The following is a 25,121-nucleotide window of genomic DNA, read 5'->3' as shown; positions in this document are numbered from 1 at the left end:
TGTTAAAGAGAAAATACTGGATACTCCAAAAATGAATATGGCATTCTTCTTAGTGTTAAAATACTTGTGCTACTCTTTTTTTTTTCTTTTCTTTTCTTTTTTTTTTTTTTTTAATCCATCAAATTCAGTGCTGATTTTTGATGGAGAAAATTGTGAAAAAGAAATCTGTTCTGGTTTGAGCTTCACAGCATTATGAAATATTCATTTTTTCCTGGAAACTCTCAGTGAATAAGTAAGATTTTTTTTCCTGAGGAAGATGTAAAGGCACAGGTAAATCTGTGTAGGGGAAACAGCTTGTAAAAGAATAACGGTCCCAGGGAAATACAAACTTATTTCAGCAACTTTAAGTATACAAATTCTGCAAGACATAGCTGGGTGGTTTCTTTAAAAGCTACTACAAATATTGCATGGATTTTTTGCAGAAAAAATGCTAGGCTGTTGCCTTCTTCATTTTTTGGTGACTTGACCCATAAACAGGGATCTGTTTGGTAAAGAAACAGAAAATACAGGTTGCATAGAACAAGGAATTAAAGCTTAATTTAGTAACTATTCACCTAAATGTGACTAGACGTAGTATGTTATCCATAATATGGATAACACATATTTCATCATTATTCTTAAGTCAGAAATCTTCAAGACTTAGTACTTCCTTGGTCTTAATTTTCTAAATATTCGTAGCTGTCTCTATCTCTTCACAGGAAGAGGATATTTCCACTAAGCTGCTTTTTACTGATGTTCTGATTCTTCGGTGTTTTCTTAGGCACCCCTCTTTCTGGTTTGCTATCTAATAAAACACCATCAGTTCAAATATGAAAGAAAATCACCAAAAACTTATATAGCTGATTTATTTATCTGAGCATTCCAAAGGACTCTAAACAGGGGCTACCTTGTCCATGATCCATGACTACAAAGCTAGTATCATGTCCCATTTAAGAGTTATTGCATATAACATTAAGTTCATTTAGAAGCATAATTAGATTTAATAAACAATTTCCTGTTGGAAATGAGAAAAGCAAGGATCAGCACTGAAGACCATTGTGTTGTACAGGGGATCAGTCTGAAGCACAATGCTCCTACAGCTCCATTCACTTCTGACCTCATTTAGAAGAAAGAAAAAAAGAAAAATCCTTAAAAATATTGAAGCTTCTATTGTTCTTTGAGGTGAAAAAGGGATGACTGATTTTGGATAATGCAATTGCATATTAAAATATTTATAGATATATGTGTATGTATATATAAAGTCATTCTGGTCACATTTGGGACTTTTTCTTCATAGTTTGCTGTTTAAATACGTATACATAAATAATATATATATTGGTTAAAGAGAGTCTAGCCACATGACAGAGAGGCAGACTGGCTCTTGTCCTTGGGAGTGCACCCTTTGAGGTAAGGGAGATGTGGCTGCTCCCTTGAGTGCCAGGGGACACTAACTCAACTTGAGAAACTTCTCAACTCCCTGTGGGGAATCAATATCCAAAAGGCTTTTTTAGCTTGTCAAAGTCACTTAACCTTCCTCTGTGCAATGCTTGTCATCGAGCTTGGTTTCTCCAGACAAATCGGTCAAGAGCCCTCTAAACTTCTGCCATAGCCAAGAAGAATACATCTTCCTTGTTGGGAGAAACCAGACAGTTCTGGATGGCATCTGTGTTAATCGGGTCTCAGATCACAGTTTGATTTACTATGTTGTCTCTGGATATTGTGTCAAGTTTTTTACAGTCTCCAGTGCTTCTTTCTCTCTTTCTGGTTTTCAGGTTGCAGGCTGAGGTAGGGAAATGTCTTTATTTTTCCCTATCTATAATAAAATCTTAGCAAGATCAAAGCTTGGTCTTAACTGGTCCCAGAAGCAGGTCTCCATTAAGTCATGTTCTCTCTCAGACACATTTGTCACGCTGTTTCCCTTTTCCTGTTTCACCAGCACATCTCTCAGGGCCTTGCTGGTGTCAGTAATGGCATTTTTTGTGCCCTTCCAAAATAACGTGATCTCATCAGAAAGACCTGTTACCTTACTCTGGTCTGTGATTTCAAATATGCTGAAGGCCTCCTGGGCAAGGCTCTATACTAAGATTAAGACCTATTTAATATTACAGAATCACAGAATTGAAGGGGTTAGAAGGGACCTTAAGAGATCATCAGGTCCAACCCCTCTGCCAAAGCAGGTTCCTTATAACAGGCTGCCCAGGTAGGCATCCAGATGGGCCTTGAATATCTCCAGAGAAGGAGACTCCACAACCTCCCTGGGCAGCCTGTTCCAGTGCTCTGTCACCCTCACTGTGAAGAAGTTCTTTCATGTGTTGGTGCGGAACTTCCTGTGCTCCATCTTGTGGCCATTACCCCTTGTCCTGTCCCCACAAACCACTGAAAAGAGGTTGGCCAAATCCCTCTGTCTCCCACCCCTCAGGTATTTATACACATTGATGAGATCCCCTCTCAGTCTTCTCTTCTCCAGGCTGAACAGGCCCATGTCTCTCAGCCTTTCCTCATAGCGAAGATGCTCCAGACCCTGAATCATCTTTGTGACCCTCTGCTGGACTCCTTCCAGATCTCTGTCTTTTTTGTACTGGGGAGCCCAGAACTGTACACAGCACTCCAGGTGAGGCCTTACCAGGGCAGAGTAGAGGGGGAGGATCACCTCCCTTGACCTGCTGTCCACGCTCCTTTTAATGCACGCCAGGATCCCATTGGCCCTCTTGACCTTAGGGAACACTGCTGGCTCATGGTCAAGCTATCGTCCACCAGGACCCCCTGGTCCTTCTCCTCAGAGCTCCTCTCCAGCAGGTTGTTCCCAGCCTGTACTGATACGCCTGGTTGTTCCTTCCCAGGTGCAGGACTCTACACTTGCTCCTATTAAATCTCATTTGGTTTCTTCCTGCCCATCTCTCCAGCCGGTCCAGGTCTTGCTGAATGGCAGCACAGGCTTCTGGCATGTCAGCCACTCCTCCCAGCTTTGTGTCATCGGCGTACTTGCTGAGGGCAGACACTATTCCCTCATCAAGGCTGTCGATGAAGATGGTGAACAAGACTGGATCCAGCACAGATCCCTGGGGAACACCACTAGTCACAGGTCTCCAGCCGGACTCTGTGCCGCCGATCACCACCCTCTGAGCTCGGCCAGTCAGCCAGTTCTCAACCCACCTTACTGTCCACTCCTCTATCCCACACTTTCTCAGCTTTGCTGTCAGGATGTCATGGGAGACAGTATCGAAAGCCTTGCTAAAGTCAAGGTAGATGACTGGGATATTTCTGGGATCATCATCGATGCACCATGAAAATATTTTTCAAGTTCTTTGATCCCTTCATGCCAAGGTAACCTTGCCACTTATTTAAACATTTTTAATATAGCTTAAGGAAATATATATCTGACGTTCTGATGAACAGAAAAAAAACTTACAATTGAATCACAGATCAAATGGACACAAATCCATGTCTAACATTCACTTCTTCTGCACTAATCGAATAGTTAAAACACAAAAGTGTTTTAAAGTAGTAGAGAAATTAAATGGAGAATACTAAACCAAATCAAAACAAATTCTTTGATTGAGGGAAGTTATATCTTACCTGCTAGCACTGGTGAAGCTGCACCTGTAAACCATGCCCAGTTTGGCAGTTCCCCACAACCTAACTTGAAAGCAATGTGGAGAAGGGGATGGGGTCCCCGCACAAAGCTGCTGAGGCAGCAGGGATACAATGTGAGCTGAGGATGAGGGAGCTGGATTTGTTTACCACAGAAAAAGGCAGCCAAGGAGGCATCAGGGAGCAGCCCACAACTACTCAAAGGACAGTTACAGGGATGATAGAACCAAACTTTTCTGCAGTGGCAGGTGAGACAGCAATGGCCACAAATTCAAGAGTGGGAGGGCCCAGTGGGACATCAGGAGAAGCTTCCTCAGGAGGAGGTGGTGCTGCACTGACACAGGCTGCCCAGGGGATGCTGGAGCATCCCTGGTCAGAGGCTTCAGAGACCTGGCAAAACTGCTACAGCAGGTGTGAGGGGCTGGTGGTGGTCAGAGCCCTGTTCTGAGCAGGAGGCTGGACTGATGACCTCATGATATCACTTCCAACTAACTTTGATATGATTCTCTGACCCTGAAATAAGAGTGTGGTCATCTATAAATGTAGATAACACTGCAGTATAATAGCAAAATCTTTTCAGAAGGCTTGAATGATGGTTTAATTAGCTCAGCACATAAATGTTCAGTGGTGTTCAAACTGGATGAAGACTACAGCAAAATGTCTTTATCATACATTTAGGAGCATATTTATCATCTGCTATCAAGAACATTTTCCTACCTGCTTATAAATCTTTCTTATTAAGCTTTTTCTAATTAGAAGTCATTGCACATCCTGGTCTTTCATTATGGAGTTTCATATTAGTTCCTCATTTTCTTTTAATCCATTGCCTTTGTAAGGGAAATTTATCTATGCCATTTTCAAATATAGGGATTTCATTCTCCAACTTTGTTTTGATAGTTGATTAGCTTCCAGAACTCATTATTAAATTCAGCAAGCTGCTCAAAATTATCAGATGTATTACCACACTGCTTTTAAAGTTGTTAAATATTTTTTTTTTCATAACATATTTCCTATTAATTTTTCATAGTGTTCACATATTGGTAAATTATTTTTACAAAATGTTCAGTATTTTTTCTTATTTTTGTTAGCCGCTTTTTCAATAATCATGATTTCCTAATCCAGAAGAATATATAGTAGAATATTGTCACAGATATTTGTTTGTATACCCTAATATTTGCAGTGTATAACATAGGCTTTCCACTTTGAAATGGGACACCTTAACACATGTATAAGGGAAGCAGAAGTTAGTGTCGTTGTAAAGTCATTCTGATGTTTGGCTTTTATTATAAATGAAGGCATTTCTGAAGAAATCTTGTATAGCAAATATTTTCAGCTCTCAGGCTTGTTATTTGCATGCTGTCATTTAGAAGAAAGAGCTCACGGATTTTAAGTTATAAGAGTTAACAGGGTTCTGATGTGTGTTTTTATTCCATACTTACAATTTCAAATACAGTTTAACCCTTAAAAGTCCATATGTCTTGCTCTCCTGTCATGTGTTCTCACTTGAAAATTGTTCTATACTTATTCTTGTTTTATGATGTATCAGTACTATACTATGACATCAAGCTACAATAATTCCTGTCTCTTAAGGGGAAGGCATTTCTATTAAAAATTAGAATTCAAAAGTTGAGCCAAAGCCACATGGAATTTATGTATGTAGAACCTGGTATAAATTTGTTTTACAGAATTGCATAATCTTTTCAGGCTATCAAATAACTATATATATAGATGTTGCTATGTTTAGATGAAATTTGTGGGGATTAGAGCCAATTTCCCTCCTTTCAAACTGCTCAGTCAAAAGTTAGGTGATAATTTGTAGCCTTTTGGTTTCACAGTTGACAGCTCACTTTCTACACTTCTGTTTTATTCAAATAGCATATTCCCCAGTTTTTAACTTCAATATTATAACAACTTGGAAGATTTGAGAGAATTTCTTTCTTTAAAAGCATAGAACTGTATAAAAGGTTGATAATATACTCGTGTGCTCTAATTAGTTTTGACAAATCCTAATTAGAATAGACCAAATAAAAAAGGAGATCATGAAAGAGCTCATTACTGTTTTATTAGTGTATTGTATTACTGTGGAAAAGGGGAAAAGGACTCTTATATGCCTGTAAACTGTCATTCATTGTTTTATTAAAGACAAGAAGAGTGAGAAACAAACTGGAAGCTCCGATTTGAGTTTTCTGAGCAAATTTATTGTTCTGATATCACAGTGTTGCAGAAGGTGTTGTTTATTGAATATGAAAATGGGTACTTGAGTTGAATCTCATTTACAGAAAGACTACTTTACACTGAACTGGGAGAGTGAGATGAGGCTATACTACAATTTTCTCACTTTCAGTTGTGTTTCCACAAGAGAATACTATCATGTGGTTCTAGATATGACTGGCCCAACTGCCTTGGCTTTTACTTAAAATAAAATGTCAGTAGACTTGAACCTTCTCTATGTCAGCAAAAGTGAGGTCTCATATAAGTAAAGTAACACATAGCTTGTCTGTGCTTCATCACTTCCCTGAGGGCCTTATCCATTAGGTTGCAAACCCAAGTTTAAGACAGCCCTGTTCTTTTAACTCACAGAGCAGTACTAATGGAAACAGTATATGCATGACCACAGGACTGAAATGACAGATGCTTAACAGTTCCACAGGTTCCACCTATATTAACATTTCTGTTTTTCTTTTTTCTCCAGTTAATTTCTACTCTTTCTGATCATCTTTCCTCTAAACCACCTGCTGTCCACTTAATTTCTCCAACTAATCTGAAAGTAGCGTGCGGTGCCATGGTTAACCTGAATCAAGCCTCTTCGCTGGAAGACTCCCATAACAACTGGCAGTCAGCAATCAGGTCTTCTAAGCAAGATTCATCTCTCTACTTTCAGTCTGCTTCCCATAGTTCAGCCCCCTCCATGTCTAAAATTTCCTCCTGTGCATCAAACATTTGTTACTCCAGCCCTCAACTGTATGGTAACCTGCAAACGCCAAGTCTCCATAGCCCTGTCTGTGTTTGCAAAATGGGAGACTTCACCACATCTTCCATTCCAGCAAAGAGTCTAAGTGTTTTCCCCAAACCTTCATGTTCAGCTGAAATTCAGGAATCATCATCCCAGCCTTTATCCCCCAGTTCTTCCAAAAGATTGAAAGCTTTATCTCCCCTCCCTGTACGTATAACTACACATTCATTATCTCCTAGCCCAAAACCTTTGTCTCCACCCTCTCTTTATGGCTCCTCTTCAACCATATGTAGTGTAAATGAGCCTTGCACACAAATATCATCTAGAGGATATTTAGCAAAGTCAGGAGTTAGATCTCCTCTGCCAACCAGACTAACTCTCTTAACTGCAATTTTGAGATCAGGCTCTTCTCAGAGGAGACCTCTTTCCCCTGCTTCTTGCCCCACGTTCTCTCCTAGCTCCCTTTGTTCCTCAACACTTGCAATAGATCAAAAGTGCAAAACAACTCCCCCAACCCCCAGAAAATCTATTTCAAGCCCCCCTGTTAGGCCAGATTCTCCCAGCAGAGAGGAACATTGGTTTTCAGGATGGGCTCAGCATGTACCTTTACACTCTAAGCCTCATCCTGCCCCTCGGGCAAGGTCCCTTTCTCCTAGAAGGCACCTTCCAGTCCGAACACCCTCTCCAGACTCCCGAAGTCCACAGTTATCCCCCATCTCCTCCCATAGAAAATCAATTGCCAATCCAGGTTGGCAGTCTATGCTGCCTGCTCTGGCAATGCCTCCTAGTGCCCCAGCACATTCTTCCCTTGCACACCCAACCTCTCCTCCTCCTGAAGGCCTGCATCATCCTGCCTCCAGGTCCCAGGCACCTCAGAGGTGTCAGAGAGTGCACACTTATTCACCCATCTTTACCTGCCAGTCCTATCCTTTGCTTTCTCCCACCAGACTTAGTGGCACGTTTTCCCCCACCCAAGAAAAGCAGTTATCTCCCTCCCCAAGTCTTTCAACTTCAACTTCTAGATCTAAGTCAGATTCATCTCAAAAGTCTGCTCAGGAGCTGAGTACCCCCTCTCCTACACCTTCAAGTGTCTCAAAGCAGTGGTCTCTCTCACGTCCTGATTCTACTTCACCAGTTCTCCAAACATGCCGTATTAATCCCCACCCACTGCAGCTTCATTCTTCATTGATGCACAGAAGCTATAGGTCTAATTCCCAGTCTCCAAGGCCTGAGAAATCTGCCACCTCACCAGTATTAAAGTGCAGATCTCCTGTCTCAAACAAGTCACCATGCACACTGCCATCAAGACCCAGAGAGCTGACTTCACCTCAGTCTTTTTCCCTGCCTTCTGACCATGAAAACATCAAACCCAAGGTACTCTTGGTGCATGCTTATTTTCTAATAGTTCTTTGTCCCTGTAGGAAAAAAAACACATCCGTGTTGCACAATGCTAGTAAAATGAATGAGCTGGGGAAAAGGAAGGAATGGTATTGTGTTGATAGTGAAGATAATGACAACTAAATCCTACCATTTCAAATTGCTAGCAACATGTTTTGTATTATGGGGAGGGTGCTGTAAGAATCCTTTACCATACAAATTAAATATTTTATTGATGGAGCAGATACTACTGGATTTGCTAGCGTCCAGATCTGCTACGTTCAACCTAGCAGAGACCCGAGCCAAGAGCCAGGGAGGGAAGACAAGGACAGTCCCCTGTTTCTTCCCTTTCTTTCCCTCTGGTACTTCTAATCTTATTATGCTAGACAGAGGGCAAAGGGAAAAAAAAAAAAAAAAAAAAAAGCTTCCTACAATATGTACTACTGCAAATATGAAAGTCTTGCACTTGACAGATCAGTTGTACTCCTGCTGTTTGTCATTCACCCAGAGGCAGCAGAGTCCCAGCAGAGTGAGAATAAGCAACGATGGCAATTGCTGCAGGAGGTCTTGGGAACCAGTTCCTCTTTAAACCTAAAGATAAATTTCAAGAATGGGAAGGGGAAGGAAAGGAAAGCAGATCAAAAGATATGCAACAGATAGGTGCCTGGGAAAATAAAAGCAACTGCCTTGCACAAGGGGAGAGCTGGTGGCAGAAGACATCAGAGCTGCAGAAGAGGAATCAGAGGCTTTCCAGCCTCTTTTAGTTTATCTTTTCACTCTTTGCTGATGTCTAGGCTCTCCTCTGGCAGCTGAAGCATGCTGCCCATCACAGAACAGGCCGTCATAGTTTATTGATGTATCTGTTCGAAGCACAAAATTACAGCCTGGTCTGCCAGATCAAGTTGTGTCAGATGTGTTCCTAACAGCTTGGCCATGGCAGGGATGACCTGAACTACATGGAAAATGTTAATTGAAAATGAGAGGTTTAAATCAGCACAGAGTAGCAATTGTCATGAATGGTTCTTTTAAAAACCAAACAACCCCAAAGGAACTATTGTTTCAAGCACAGCTGTACAGTGTCACTACACCCTGTCAGGACCAATTAATGAAATAAAAAGAGAAATAAAATTGTAGAAATTTCAAGATAAGAGCCCCTAGAGAAAAAAACTGGAAGGCATGACTGAGCCTGGAGATTGCAAGACATTTGCAGTGTCTTGTTACTATTGGTACAACCTTTGGTGATAAGGAAATCCTCTGTTTGTGACACATAACTCTTGCCTGTGTTATAATTACAGAGGCTATTACATCCTTTCAGCCCTTCCAACTGTCCTTTTTCCTGCTAATTTTACTGTTGAGATGCAATAGCACTTCTGAAACTGCCCAACCACTGAAACTGCCCACCAGTGGAGCATTGGACAGTGTCTACTATAATAGGCTTGAGAGGTTAGACTGGTGTGATTTTTAAACATGCAGACAAAAGTGGCTCCGCCAGGGATGTGGATGGTCTGAAATCTCTAAATCAAATGCAGCTAGAAGTTCAGGACAGGAAAGCCATCTTCTGGCTTTAAAATGTGAAGCTGAGTCTTCACTTACAGCTAACAACAGTATGCATTCAATGCCATCCCTTCCTCCTGCTCTCACCCATCTCCATACTTTTTGAAATAGCTCAACAGACTTCTGCTTTGCTCATCTGTGAATGGTACCAGATGACTCCAGCCTCAAATCTCAGTATATTTCCAGGGAAAAAAAAGGAAAAGATTGAGGATAGAGACCATCAACATCTTAAACAGCATTTAGGTCTCTTTAGTACCCATCAGTTCAACTTGAGGACTGGACAAAAAGCTCCATATGATGCACGACATATGACTGTCGGTGCACAACAAAATTTTTGCATGTATGAATTTTCTAAGTGAGAATCAAGGGAGAACTGCAGAGCTGCTTGACTTTAGCATGTGTAATCTTGCAACCTTAATATTGTTCCAATAGTTATTAAACCAGCACATTTTAAAATAGAACTTTGACATCAAACTTTTCATCATAGATATCAAACTGTTTCATTAACATGATATCAAAGAACTTATGCAAAAAGGATTCTTTAATGGAGAACTTTTATCTGTTTATGTCTATTCATGTACCAATTAATGGAAATCAAAGTAGACCCTATGAACTTATTTAAGTATTTGCATTTTTATATATAAATGCATATGTTTTCCTATGCTTTATATATTTATGTTTATGTTTGCCAATGTTTTCAAAATTTGACTGTTCTGCAAAGTGAATACGAACATAATCAAATTCACAGAACAGTGTGAAGTGTTGAACAGTGGGTGACCACTTGGAATAAAAATCCTCTCCCTGGACTGTGGAGACATTTTGGTAGTGTCCTGGTGGACTTAATATGGCAAAATGAACAGTAGGATGGATTGGAGACAAATAAAATTGCTGATTCTGCAGGAAGAAATTAGCATGAAAAGTTCTGGCTGTTATTTGAAAACTCTTTGCAGTGATTTAATGGTGTGTCATTCCTACATATTCTTTGATTTTTCCTGTTTGAATATAGCACAGGAATGCATGTTGATCTACCCAAAACAGCTGGGGATCAAACTAACTCTAGCAACATGGAGCTCAGCACAGCTGCAAAACCTACCACAAAGCAGAAAAGATTACTCATGAGGAGCTCCACACTACCATGGTTAGTTTCTGATTTTAAGCCTTTATAGGTACATGCCTAGCACACTTTGCAGTGCCCTGTGTGTGCCCTAGATGATCGTTTGAGCAAGAGAAAGTAGATTTTCTGAATAACTTCCCAGGCTGATATTCGCCTGAGTGGTGATAATGGAGTTGGTTTTCTCTTGACTGGACCATGGTGCAGGCCAGCAGACATGAGTGTCTATGGCTGTTCAAAAATACTAATAGATTCCTAAGAACCAGATTACTAAATTTATTTAGACATTGAACAATCATTTTAAGTAATGCAAAATTGTATGTCAAGAAACATGTTCCTGAGAGCAGAAACTGATTAAAGACTTTCCATTCATTTAAATACCATGATTTTGACAATTTCACATTGCTCACATGTTCTACAGTACCTGGCAGAGATAAGCATTAAAGTAGAATTGATTATATAAGAAATGAAAAAACCCTTATATTTTTACAGTCTGATAAGTTTTTGTTTAGTTTATACAGAAGTATTACTAATCTCAAAGTAGTTATAGTATACTCACCAGATATGTAAAAATACTTTGGCTTTGGAAGAAATTGCAATTCATTTACATGTTCAATTAAATCATTTAATTGATTGAATATCAATTACATATTGATATGTAATCATCTTACCTTCCATCTTACTTCAGTGCATAGTATCTTATGTTGAAAATCTTATCTTTATATAGATAGATGTTGTATATACATAGATATTTATATATATATAAGTATCTGTACAAATTTATAGCAGTGTTTCTATCTCAAGATAGAAACAGATATTCAAAGGGCAGTATTTAACTCACATGACTTTTGACATTTGAAAGCTAGATATCCAAACACAACTTAAGCAATTCTATTATAGTCAATGGAGAGAAGATGCTGTATCTACAGGATGATTTTACTTTAACTTTCTAGGTGCTTATTTGAGGGTGGGATGAATTATCCTGTAGAAATGTCCATGACTATAAATGGTTTCAGTTCTGATTGAAGCACCTAAATGGCAGTCATCCAAGTTAGAATGGCTAAATCTCATATAAATTAAAAAATAAAAGGTGAAAAAGCATTTCTGGCACTGCATTGATCTGCTTTGACAGAATATTCACTCAGTATGTGTGATTATTGACTTCTTCAATGCCTGGCAGTCTCCATGTTCTGACTAGAAAAAAATATGAGTAAATCTGAAGAAAATATAGCATTATATATGGAAAGAATTAAAAGATGATGTCCTAAAATGCTTAAAGAGAGGTTCAAGTGTGATATAAATTTCTCTTATCTGAATTAAAGTTCTGGACCCTCTGTAATTGTTGAAGGTTTGATTAGATATAAAAATAGGAAAAAAAAAAAAAAAAAGACAATTGTATAACCCAAAATACAGGATGTTGTTTAGACCATTATTCCATAAGGACTAGCATCTACTGCCCAGGCAACAGTACATTAAAAAACCTTATCTGATTAACAGTTAACTTTGTGTCAGGTTGTTAAATATCACAAAAATATTCAACTAATAACTTAAAAATCTAATATTGTCTGAATTTGTGAATGTTTCTTTAAATTAGTGTGATGTTGAAAAGGGAAAAATGTTGTGAATCCCTTTTTAGTTGTTTACTCCCCACTCCCACCAAAAAATTCCAGCAGCCATGTAGTTAAGAGTCCTAGCTCTTAAGTATAGAAGAATATCGTTGTTCATTTAAAAATAACTTATTTTATTTAGTCTCCATAATTAACAAGAAAATATAGAAAGTATGGTTTCTAAAGGGTTAAAACGTTTTGGCAAGCTAATACAGTCTAAAATATAAATGATTCAAAAATAATGAGTTTTTAAGCCTGATCTTAGGATTTTTTGTACCCCATCATGTACTTTTTATGGTTTAGATTGCCAGTTCCATATACCTGGTTAGAGTGCAAAAGTTCCTCTACTTGTTTTGAAATATGTGGGTGATAAAGTTACTTGTAAAGGAGGTGAAAAGTAGTGTCATCTGACTTAAGTGATCTACCTACTTCCACAAGTAATTCAGCATTTAAGGATCTTGTTCAATCTCATCAAAGCCAATCACAGAAATCCCTGTGACTTAGTGGTCCAGGATCACACCACAGAGCAGCAGTTCTTAAGGTGCATGTACTGGCAGAAACAGCTTTGCATGATCATTTCAAATCACAAGCTAACATGGAATAAACACACAGCCTCTTCTGATATCAGTCTAAGGATAGTAATAAGCAGAAAGTGGTCAAGATCACTTTAGAAGTTATAAGCTGCAGATATATGATGTTCATGTAGTTCCATCTCATTCCTAAATGCAAAAAACGAATGTCCTTTAAAATCTTAGCAGAAACACTGATTTTCTTTAAGAAATAGCTTTCATAGGTGCTATGTAAGCCTTGTATTGTTGTAACATGTCTGTGAGACAATTAAAATCATCTTTCATTGTCGTACCTTTCTCCTTTCTTGTCTCTTTGTTCCTCTCTCCCTTTTACCCTTCTTTACATTTCTTCCTGCTTTCTGATTTGCCCTTTTAGCAGTACAAGATCAAGACAAGCTACAAGGCATTTGCAGCAATACCTACAAACACATTACTTATGGAACAGAAGGTTAGTGTTTGATCAAAGACATGGGAATTGCATTTGAGCGTGTTCAACTTTATGTACATATTCTGACATTTCTGTTGGTGATATTACAGCACATAAACTCTGTGAGCTAGTTGCTCAGGATTATAATTCCAGCAGTTTTTCAAGGTCAGTTACATTGTACTGAGGATCAAAGGCTTCATTAACCTAAATTTCTATTAAAAAAAAAATATTGTAAAAAAAACGCGTCCTAAAGAAATCATCATTTATGACAATGTCTCAAAGTCTGTTTTGCTGTTTGAAAGTCTCTGGAGCACTGCTATTTTAGAACCTACTCATCAGTAGGTCTTGGCCAGCTAAAGATTCTTCAATGGCTATGCTTACACCAGTAAATTCAACACCAGGAAATGTCCTCAGTTGCAGCCCAACCATCAACCTGAGCTACAGAGTCCCTTCACTAAATGATGTCCCTTAGTGACAAAAAACATGCCACAAATATATTTAAAGACATGCTTAATAACTCTGACATCACAAATATAGCTGTATCTGAAAAAACTTTCTGTGGACATAGTTCAGGAACTTAGCCTCTAACAAATTTCTGTAGGATTAAGCTTTCCAATGTACACATCTACATATGCATTTACATGCAAAGCTCAGCTGATTTCCCTATGCTTTTACAGAGTTTAAAGACATTAGAGAGTGTAGCTCTGCATAAAGGATTTTGAAGATGAAAGGAAAGCTGCCTGGTGGAAAGGAACCTGGGGGGTATTTGTTGATACCCAGATGAACATGAGCCAGCAACATGCTCAGGTGGACAAGAATGCCAACAGCATCCTGGCTTGTAGTGTGGTCAGCAGGACCGACCACGGAAGTGATTGTCCCCTTGTACTTGGCTCTGGTGAGGCTGCACCTCGACTACTGTGTTCAGTTTTGGACCCCTCACTACAAGAAGGACATTGAGGTGCTTGAGGGTGTCCAGAGAAGGGCCACAAAGCTGGTGAAGGGTCTAGAGAACAAGTCTTATGAGGAGCAGCTGAGGGAACTGTGGTTGTTTAGCCTAGAAAAAAAGGAGTCTCAGAGATCTTATTGTGCTCTACAACTACCTCAAAGAAGGTTGTACCACGGTGGGGATCAGTCTCTTCTCTCAAGCAGCAAGTGATAAGACAAGTGGAAATGGCCTCAAGTCGTGCCAGGGGAAGTTTAGGTTGGATATTAGGAGAAATTTCTTCAGTGAAAGGGTTATGAAGTAATGGGGCAGGCTGTCCAGGGAAGCAGTTGAGTTACCATCCCTGAAGGTCGTCAAAAAAAACATGTAGATGTAATGCTTAGTTATATGGCTTAATGGTAGATTTGGTGGTGCTAGATTAAAGGTTGGACTTGATGATCGTAGAGATCTTTTCCAACCTAAATGGTTCTATGATTTGATGATCGTTTTGCCCCTGAAAAATAAATAAATAAATAAAAAGATTGTGACCTACTGGTTATCACTTAAATAACTTAAAAAAAATTATTACTTTCACAAATGCGAGATTCCTTTATTTTCCTTTTTTTTTTTTTTTTTTTTTTTTTTAAATCTTGGATGAATATTTTCATCATTTGCATCAAACATGAATCTTCTCTTACTTAAGTCTTGAACATACCAAGTAAGACTATGTCTGCATTAACATGCAACACAAATGGCTCAGTAGAAGAAAGTATCCTATATCCCTACTGTATGCATTCCAGTAGGTTTTTGTTTGTTGTTGTTGTTTTGTTTGTTTGTTTTTTGTCTTTGTCAGAGAGCCTGTTAGTGTCTGGAACATAAGGTGGACTCTTGAGGTACCACTTCAGGGCTGACTTTGAAATGAATGCAATTTGTGCACTAAGCTGTGCTGCTCTGCAGATGCAAAGGTCGGTAGGTGGTAGGTGACTTTGAGTGGGGGTTTTACTTCGAGGGCACACTCCTGATCTAAACTAGTGGGTTAAGGACAGCCATGTGACTGCACCTTTTCAGAAGAAAGGCAATTCCTTTTGAGGGATCATCTTGCTGACTCTCTCTTAGGCATTTACTCATGAGCTGTATGTTACATATCCACCAAACATAAAACTGATTTGTACAATATTATGCCAGTATCTGTAGAAAAAAATATTAATGACACCAAAGAAATCTACGTTTACACAGAGACTTTTTGTTATCTGCCAATTTACTGAAAATTCTAGCCTTAGTGTATCCTTCAGTAGCGACAGCACACTCATGTAAAACTAATAAGATATCAGCTTTCTGTTACAGGACATTCAGGATGAATTTACTTTGCATGTTTTAGCATTGTCTGACTACAGCTGATGTATCAGGTGCATTTCCCTGGGCATTCTGTCTAAGGCAGTTCTGGTGTACAACTCTTTCCCTGTTTTCCCTTGTTTTGGACATTATGTATATTAATATCCTATTGATCCAGACCAGCAGTTATGTATAGTGCTCCTGAGATAGTCCTATTGTGTTAGCTGACATGCATTTATAGTATGTCCCTTAAAGGAAGCATAAAGGAGTCATATGGCACATACAGGTCCCCTTGTACCAAGCCCTAATGTACAAGTATTATCCTCAGAGTAGCAGGGAGGGAGCTTGGAAGGAACTCATGCCACATTGTAGCTCAATGCCAGTAGTTATATTGCTCCCATTTTATGCAAACATCAGGTTAAAAAGAGAGCAATTCAAGACAAGTTCTAACTGCATAAATAATGTTTTATTAACATGGAGATAAAGATTATTTGGAGAAGATATTTTTGAGTGACATTTATTTTAGCAAGGAAGGAAGTTCTGCAAGACAGATATTACTGAACTGAATTAATGATTAGGAATACATCATCTTCCTAAATGCAAGAAAAGTATTTTGCTATGTGATCAAACTGGAAATGAATATTTTCCAAAGTGAAACTTTTTGCCCTGTGTAAGTAATTGTGTTACTTAATTTGAGTGGTCACGAGAAAATGGGTTCATTCAGATCTATAATGCAGGCAATCTAGTGACAATTTATATGCAGTAATAATTAGATCATATGAAAGAAAACTGTCAGTGACATGTCATATAACGTAAAATGCTTTGCCCCTGAATTGTCTCATTGTGTCTTTCTTTCTCAAGTAACATTTTCTTTTACGTGTGTGTAAATGCTTTAATTTCAGCCAGCATTTTTTAACTTCTCCTTATGAAACTGTTAGGCTATCATCATCTTAACAGCTTATCTAGGACACACTTTTATTCTTAAGTACTCTCAGTTAAAGAGAATTGTTCAAATCTATGCTCATTAGCAGCAAAGAAGAAGCTCATTGACTACATATACATATAATCTGGCAAGCCCAGAAGTGGTTTAATATAATCAAATCCCATAGCTGGCAAGCTTTCTAACTGTTTTAGCTTGTATGAACATGATATTCCTCTTATCACCCATGGTCTGATCAGAAAAAATTCAAATTCAGGATATCTCTTGGAGGATACAGCTGTAAATTCTTTCACAGACAGAAGAGCAAAACCTTGTTTTTAAGGGACTTGTGCTCAGCATCATGGTCAGGCTCTGTCTGGGAGCAGCAACAGTGTGTTGCTCCTCATGAAAGATGAGCCAGAAGCTGGCATAACAGCAAGGCTGGTAGGACAGCATCCTCACCAGCACGGGCACTGTCCCACAGATAGATCAGGGACAGCAGAAGTGGTGGTGTCCATGGTCAGCCAACAGTGCCATGATCACCACACAGATTCAAAATGATGCAGCAGGTCCTCAGACAGTGACAATGAACTCTTCTGCAGAAGAGTTAACAGATAACGGCATCCACTGGCTAGAAGAGGAAGCAGAACATGCTTAATGTAGGCATAAAGCAAAAGTTTAACAGCAAGAATTAATTAACCATGAGAAAAAAAAATCCAGAGACTGAAATGGGTACTTTATCATAGAAATTAAACAATCAAGACAGGACACTTTTCTGGCACTTCATACAATAAGTCTGGTCAGTTGTGTGGTTTAAAGAAAAGGTCAGACTAGGTGATCACCGTGGTTCTTTCTGGTCTTTTTATTATTGAATCAGTGAGTCACCCTTCCACTGACATTCACTCTTGAATAGCCTCTACAGTTATACAGATGAGATCACAATCCAATTCAAAATTCCAGTCCTAATCAGGTAGTATATACCTTCCAAAAGTAATATATCTAGTATTTAGAGATTGTATTTATCAAATACCTACAAAAATATCTTTCCCTCAAAATAGTTTGTCATGAAGAGTCCATTTTGGGGAGATGTGGATAAATTCCTAACTTTAAGTAGACAGTCCCTTACTCCAGATCCTACTTCATCTTCAGAACTATTTCAAATTTGAGGTGCAACCCCAACACTCTATTGAACTTCTTGGAATTGCAAAGTAAAAGAAGTCTTCTCTCGACAATTCAGTGGTCTGTGGTCTACAGCAAAGTTTATGCAGGGGTATTTGGGATAGTTGTATTTGTCCAGAAAAGGAAAGGTTTGTCCAGGGAAGAAAACCTGTTTATGAAAGCTTTGGGCTGGCTGCTAGTGTTCTGCTCAGACTTCATCCATATCTGAATGAGGTGAAACAAGGATGATGGGTTTTGCTATTAAGTACACCTGTTTCACAAATGAGCACTCAAGTCTTCTGAAAAGTATTATATGTAACTGGATGTGGATGGAAGGAGTGCAAATGAAAGTGCTGTTGGCTTATCTGTCTTGTATTTATCAACTAAGTACAAGCAGAGGACTGCAGTTTCTTAAATAAATGTAGAAAAAAAGATCTTAATAATAAGCCTAACAACTAGACAACTGTCTGTTTTTGAATATGTGAGGATCATCCTGGATCCAAAAAGCATTTCTGAAAACATTTTAAGAACATTTTGACATAAAAGATTGTATTTTTCATCAATTACTTCTAGTGTGCACTTACTAGGTGAATTTCTTGCTTTCAGATTACGTGTTCATGTAAAAAGTTTTCTGAAGGCTAGAATTTAATACCTAATGGTAAGAAAAAGAACATCATGTGTGCAGTTCTAGAGTGCTAAAGGACCTAGTTTGTCTTTAATAATAACCAGACATGACAATAGAGGATAAGGCTATAAACTTCCCCTTTCTTCCTTTTAAATATTAATTTTAATTTTTAATTAAAAAAAAAATAAAGCAGCTTTCAATATTAATTTTATAAGAGGAAGAGTAGCCAGGTCTTTACAATATCATTTCCCAGGATCTTTAAGGAATCAGGTGTAGGAACAGAGGGTACATGAAATTCCATTATACAGAATATTCTTTTTGCATGTACTGAGGACTTCAAAAACATATTAATAGGAAAAACCTGCAAGAGAAATAAAAGAACAGGAAAATTCATCGGTTTTGCTCAGCACAGGGTCTTCACAAGGCAGTAAAGAGGCTATGTCAGATTGAGGTTAAAATACTGATGTCATTCATTAGTGAATGAAACAAATTTCTATATTTCCTGTACGTTGCCAAGAGCTTTAATTCTCAAAAAAATACTGGAGACCCCAATCAGATCATTTACTAGTATCCGTTCTTTGATACAGCTTCAGCAATTTTTTGCTTGCCAAATTGCTTGGGGGAAAGAGGAGGGAGGGGTTATAGTAATCACTGACATCAATGGAGTGTATGCATCACACCCTCTAAGTTGCCTTTTATTAGAATAGATTTGGCAGTTCAGCAACTGGCTATTTCATCTGCACATTTAAGTTCTGTCAAAAACAAATTTTCATTTTCTAAATTACACTCTTTTAAATTGTGGTCCTACTATTATTTTTCAGATAATCAAAAAATTGGAATGTTCCACTTCTGGTATTGTTAGGCCACTGGCATAGAAAGAAAAGCTTGAACACTGTTGATAGTGCTAATCAACAATACTGTTGATAACACTAATGCTTTAAATTAATCATAATATTATTGCATGGTAACTCTAGTAATGAGTTCAGAAATGACAGTAACACTTTTTAAATCACACATTTTTCTCTATGTGGTAATGCATAACAACAACCAAAAAAATACTGCTTGAAAAACAAGCTGTGTTTTGAAAAGCTAACAATGGATGAAAGCAAATCTCCCTACATATTTTTTATTTTTGTTTTTATTTTTATCTCCCCCCCCCTTTTATTAATTAATTAATTTATTTATTTATTTTACAGATGTTAGGGATCCTTAAAAATGAGTTACCTTTGTTTTTTCTCTCTCTTTCCCTCTTTTTGGTGCTGCAACCACCTGAGTAAATGAAAGCTCCAAACTTCATAGATATTTGGGTTTCTAATTTCTACTGAAATTGATGGATGTTTGATACTTAAATTACCCAGCATCTTGATTCTTGACATGGACTTGTGGATGTGTCTATAGTTACTCTAGGAAGATCCATCAATAGTGTCTGGGTAGCTATGCCCTACCCTTAATTGTGTTCACCCTCTGCTATTGTCCTAGAGAAGTGAATTGGAAAGATTTATACATGTATATATATATTTTAAACAATTACTACATTAATTATTACATCACCCTACTGATTTCTCAAGATTTTTGAGAAAATCCTTAAATTCTGTGTTCTGAATATGTGGTTGATGACAATTTCTTAATGGAACAGGTTGTTTTTGCTAATTCACATTCAGACTCATCTCTCTACAACAGGCTTCTTTGGCAGTCCTGCCCTTGATAGGTACTGGAAAGACTTCTTCATTTTACATTTTACCACATAATTCTACATTTTACCATTTCATTTTACATTTAACAGGAGGATGTAATCTAACTGAAACTGAACTGTGGACATAGCACTTGAGTGTAGTGCTGAGCACTCTTTAGCTGAGCTCTCCTACAGGTCTGGCTGTTGATCTGAGATAGGAGAAATGAGAAAGATCATTTATCTTTTCATTTTTGGTCTGTGGAGAATATTACATTAATTTATTTAGCTCAAAATTTTTTTTTTTTCCTTTTGAACTACAACTACTTCAAAGTCAACAGGTTTGTCTAGAGCTAGAGGGGAGGGAAGAAATGCATTTGGAAAGAAAGTACTCTTCATTGTACACTTCATTTTTTCCTATTGAACTCTCTAATACAAGACATCACAAACATGCTTCTGTGCAGGATCATTTATGTATGGTTTATAGATGCATTTTGCCAGTAGCAGTTATATTCAGCAAAATTAAACTCATAAATAATTACTCAAGTGTATGTCTATTTCTTTTTTTTTTTTTTTCCTACCTTTTTCCTCCCAGCACACACGTCTTCGGTAACTTCAGCCCAAATAAGTACCTCACTGGATACATATTATTGCCACAGAATATGCATAGGAATGTGGTTTTTTTTTTTTTTTTTTTTTTTTTTTTTTTTGTGTGTGTTTTTTTTTTTTGCTCTTATCCTATTTTGTTTATTTATTTATTTATTTATTTTTTGCAAATGACTGACAAATGTGAAACTTCATAAAAATGTAAGTGTTAAACAAAAAAATCCACAAACCCTGCTGATCCCTCTCCTGTAGTCCAGCTGCATGTATCAGCATGCTTCAAGAGTAATTTTTGGTCTCAGTATGGAGACTATTTGAAAATTGCTTCAAAGAAAAAAGGGGTGATGGCAATGAGAGTGTGCCTCACCAACTCTGGGACAAGATGAAAAGGGCATTGAGCACTGAAACGAAGTTTGGCTTTTGTGTGTGTTTTGTGAGTTTCCTGATAAAAGAGAGGGGTTGGCAAACTGGTTCCCACTGTTCTCACACTTGCTCCAAGTGTGGGCATTGGAAAGCTGAAGATATATCCAAGCACAAGAGTGTCTTTTGTTTTGGAGAGATTGTGGCAGCTGCATTAAGTGGTTGCATAGACTAGTCATGTTTTGTATGGTACCAGAAGTGTGTTGTGAATATTTTCCTTTATACGATTCTCTTTTCAAGCTGAAATCCATAAATGTCAAGCACCATTTTTGTTGCCATGTATTATCACTATCCTCTTTAAACAGGAGGCACTTTTTAAAGAAGACAGCTACTGAAAGAAACAAACAGGCCTCCTGTGTGCTTGGACCCCTGCCCTGCCCACCTGCTTACAGCTGGTGGCTGTCTTCCAATGGTGCATGGCAGGCAGACACCCGGCACCTTTGTTGTCCAGCACATTCACTGTGTGACATTCACTGTGGGAGAGGTGGGGTGTTATTGAAGGAGAAGACAATGTAAACATTACAACCCAAAAGTTATATTAAAATAATGGTATTTTCTGATCTTCAAAGCAGGGAGGAGTCACCTAGCTTGAATACATTCTTTCTGAAAAAAACAAACCCTCAAACTCAAGATCAGAAGATGGTAACCCAAAGAACCCTACTATAGTTTCTTCTTTTTCCATGATTGCTTATTAACAATATATATATATATATTATATATATATATAAGTCAGTGTAACAGTGAAATCTTTTGAATTGCAGGCATTAGAAGAGCCAACAAAGACTGCTAGTGTGATTGAAGGCACTGCTTTGGACACCCATTCAGAGGTACTGCTGTTTTATCTCTCAAATCTCTATGTGAAAACAAAAGCTTTGCTTTCTGTTGTTAACTGAGTGATGTGTCCTCCTTTCTCAGATGTGCTCCCCTGCCCAACTCAGACAACAAACAGAAGAGCTATGTGCTGTCATTGATCAAGTCCTGCAGGACCCATTGACCATGGTAATCCATCAGTTTGTAGGACTGACTTTCTCCTCTTCCTTTATTTTTGTCTCATCTTTAATAAATTTCTTCTCTGTTAAAAATAATTTTCCAGCGCCGATGTGAATCTTCTCCAAGTTTCCTGCAGATGAATACAGAGTCAGATGGTGGCAAGGTAGGTGAATAAGCCCACCCACACATCAAAGGCTCTTTCCAGGTAGACATCAAGGAAAACAAAAGCACATCTGCAAAGCCTTCAGCAACAGAAAGTTGCAGTTAAGAGATCCAACATCAGTAAAGCATCTGGTGATTTAAAAGATTTAGAAGGATAAAACCTTAGCCTTGGATTTACTGCAGTTTCTATTGCAAGATGTTTTCCTGAAGTCAGGAGTTATACTGACTTGAGAGATCAGGAGGGAGCTGTGACGGGGAAGGTTCAGGCTGGATGTTAGGACAAGGTTTTTCACTGAGAGGGTGGTTGGGCATGGGCTCCCCAGGGAAACAGAATATACTATGAATTAGAAGCTGTCAATTAGTGTTGCAAACACTGGATCCACAAGGTGGAAAGCCTTGCCTTCCATATTGCGGAGTCTGTGGCCATCTCCCAGATTTTGTCCTACCTATTGGTCCTTATGACAAAGGAGCCCATGTTTCAATGGCATCAATGACTAAAAACATGTCTCAGATTTTTTAATTTTTATTATTATTTATATTCAGTATTGGTTTTCAAATAATGGAATATCTAAGTAGAATTCTAAGTTAGTAGAATTGTTCTTAAGTCCTTATTTCCTTTTAACTCTTGCCCCTTGTGGGAATTAGATATCTTCTATGTCCACTTAACATGGATAGCTCTGAAACAGGTAATGAGAGGCAGGTACAGCTTTCTGTACTGGTGTTAAACTTCACTAAGTTATATTGGTCTGTCTTCTGGATTCAAATGGATGACTAACCATAGGAGGAGGGTCCTCTACTCAGTTTGCCCCAGGTACATTTAATTTGGTCTTGGCAGCTATAGGAGACAGCTACAGAAAGTGGTAGAAATCTGTCAGAAATATATATATATATATATATAGGCAGGAAAATATAAAAAAGTCAATGAATTCAAACTAACCTTCATGATGGTAGGTGTATTCAATATACACTTCAAACTTCATTTTCATTTTTGAAATTCTGTCAAACAGCATGCAGTGGTGAATCAGGCTTCAGGCAGCTGAAAGGAGGAAATAGGACAGCAGCTGAAAAAGCAGGCAGAGACTGGTAGTGAGGAAATATTTTCTAATACTTGCACTGAATCCTGTGTGGTTGAAACACTGCTACTAAGTTGGACTTCTGAACTATAGAATCCAAAACCGACTTCCTTGGGCAACTGAGAACTGATTTTTTACCAAAGAGAAGATATCAGTGATCAGCAAGAAAACCAAATAAAGAGAGCAGAAGGTGGGCTTGACAGGATGCAGCATAGGAAACAAGAGAAATGTGATGAGAATCTCAGTTTAAGTTTAAGCAAAGTGCTTGAATTGGAGGTGAAAGAGAGTCCTAAGAACCAAAAAAGAGTGCTTGTTAAAAGTAACTGCCTTAGAAATAGTATGGGTTAGTCAGATGAAAGAAAGTAAGAACATGGAAAGAGGCAGTTTCAGGTTATAATTGTGAGCAAATATAAGTTAAATTCCACAGTGCGACCACATCTGTGGTTGTTTACTAATAAACATTTTATTATGAAAGTTCTCAGAGATAATTTAAAGACCAACTACAATGGAGTGTGATTGATGTCTTTGAGTAAAAATGAAATAGTATTTTAAAAAATAAACACCTATATATTAAAGTGAAACTTTAATACACCTTATTTTCATGTATCTCATGCATCTTTTTAGAAGTCTGAAGTTTTCTTGAATTTAAGCAATAAACAATGTCTCAGTGATGAAAATCTCTCTGAGTTGGTCCTCCACTTTTTGCTGTTGAGATATCTGTTTATTTTGTATAAGGTGTCATCAACACTGCAGAGAGCAGCTGGACGCGAAACCAGATATGTAAGTACATTTAAAATTACTCTATATTTGGCATGCAGAAATGTCTAATTTTGTAGGTTTTGAAGGTCATCTTGCTGCCATACTTGACTTGTTGGCATGTAGCAGATATAAACATCTACTTGTGATATGAGGTGTGCTGTCCCTAGTAAAAAAGAGTATGTTAGGGCAACTGCAATTTATAGAATCATAGAATGGTTTGGATTAGAAAGGAACTTAAAGACCACCTGATTCCAACCTCCCTGTCATGGGCCGGGACACCTCCCACTAGACCAGGTTGCTCAAAGTCACTTCCAAGCTGGCCTTAAACACTTCCAGGGATGGGGCATCTACTGCTTCTCAGGGAAAGCCTTACCACCCTCATAGTTAAGAATTTCTTCCTTCTAATCTAAACCTACCATCTTTTAGTTTAAAGACATTCCTCCTTGTCCTATCACTCCACTCCACAAGTTGCTGAGATGTCTTACCTCTACTCCAAATCTATCATGGCTGGAATCTCTTTAGAGTATGTGTCTATTCATAATGTTACCTATGAGAATATGATCTAAAAGTTGATTTATTTACACAATTCTTTGTTGCTGTTTGTTTCAAGTGTGGGGCAAGAGCTCAGGTGTTTGGCAAGGCTATTACAAGTGCTGAAGGACATACTTATTTGAAGTGTAGGGAACTTCAAGGGAACTGTAGGGAAGAAGTGTTTTGTCTGTTGCCTATCCATCAGAATTTGGGGATGATCCAAATTTTTCCTTCCAAGTTGTAGAGATGGCTGAAAACCCACTGTTTAGCTTTAGAAGAAGAGCAGAAGTGGTTTTCTGATGTATACTCACATTCCAACATAAAAATAAAATCTCTATATTGAATCGTCATTTCAATTAGTGAAATATTAAACCCAATTAACATTCTAATTCTCACTAGCACAGACAGTTAATGCAGATTCCATATTTTACTTACAGCTCATCTAGCCACATGGTAAGACATCTCTGCTTACTATTCATCATTCAGACTTTCTATTGAGCCTCAGATCAAAGCAGTGCTAGCAAAAGCAATGGAAACCTTCCAGTTTTATGCCAGCACAATGCTTGACTGATCAATTCAATTTTGCTTCTTGAATGTGGTGGTATGCATATTTTATTGCATACTGTGATTTTTACTTGACAGATTGTGCTGGCTCATACTAATTATAAAGGATATTGGAAGAGTGCTTTTTAATGAAATAAAAGATGTAGTCTGTGAGAACAGAATATATATTACTACCTCTCCAGCACAGATCTTCAGCACCCAAAACTCTGCCTGACATACACCTTCC

General features: G+C 38.1%; 1 protein-coding gene across 17 annotated transcripts in view; it reads left to right on the top strand.

Moving 5' to 3' along the window:
- The window catches only part of MLIP (muscular LMNA interacting protein), a 128,337-nt gene that overhangs the window by 54,512 nt on the left and 48,704 nt on the right, over positions 1-25,121 (top strand). For 14 of the 17 annotated variants that reach the window (XM_072036356.1, XM_072036359.1, XM_072036357.1 and 11 more), the window contains exons 4-9: positions 6,263-7,897; positions 13,118-13,189; positions 21,578-21,643; positions 21,732-21,815; positions 21,910-21,969; positions 23,777-23,821. In XM_072036356.1, the coding sequence (XP_071892457.1) occupies positions 6,263-7,897; positions 13,118-13,189; positions 21,578-21,643; positions 21,732-21,815; positions 21,910-21,969; positions 23,777-23,821 (1,962 nt within the window). The remainder of the gene's footprint in view (positions 1-6,262; positions 7,898-13,117; positions 13,190-21,577; positions 21,644-21,731; positions 21,816-21,909; positions 21,970-23,776; positions 23,822-25,121) is intronic. The other 3 variants (XM_038175912.2, XM_013093075.5, XM_013093077.5) reach the window with 3 other exon arrangements.

This window comes from Anas platyrhynchos, chromosome 3 (genome assembly GCF_047663525.1).
Source record: "Anas platyrhynchos isolate ZD024472 breed Pekin duck chromosome 3, IASCAAS_PekinDuck_T2T, whole genome shotgun sequence".
Taxonomy (NCBI): domain Eukaryota; kingdom Metazoa; phylum Chordata; class Aves; order Anseriformes; family Anatidae; genus Anas; species Anas platyrhynchos.
The sequence above is the reverse complement of the archived record's forward strand: the minus strand, read 5'-3'. Positions and strand labels throughout refer to the sequence as shown.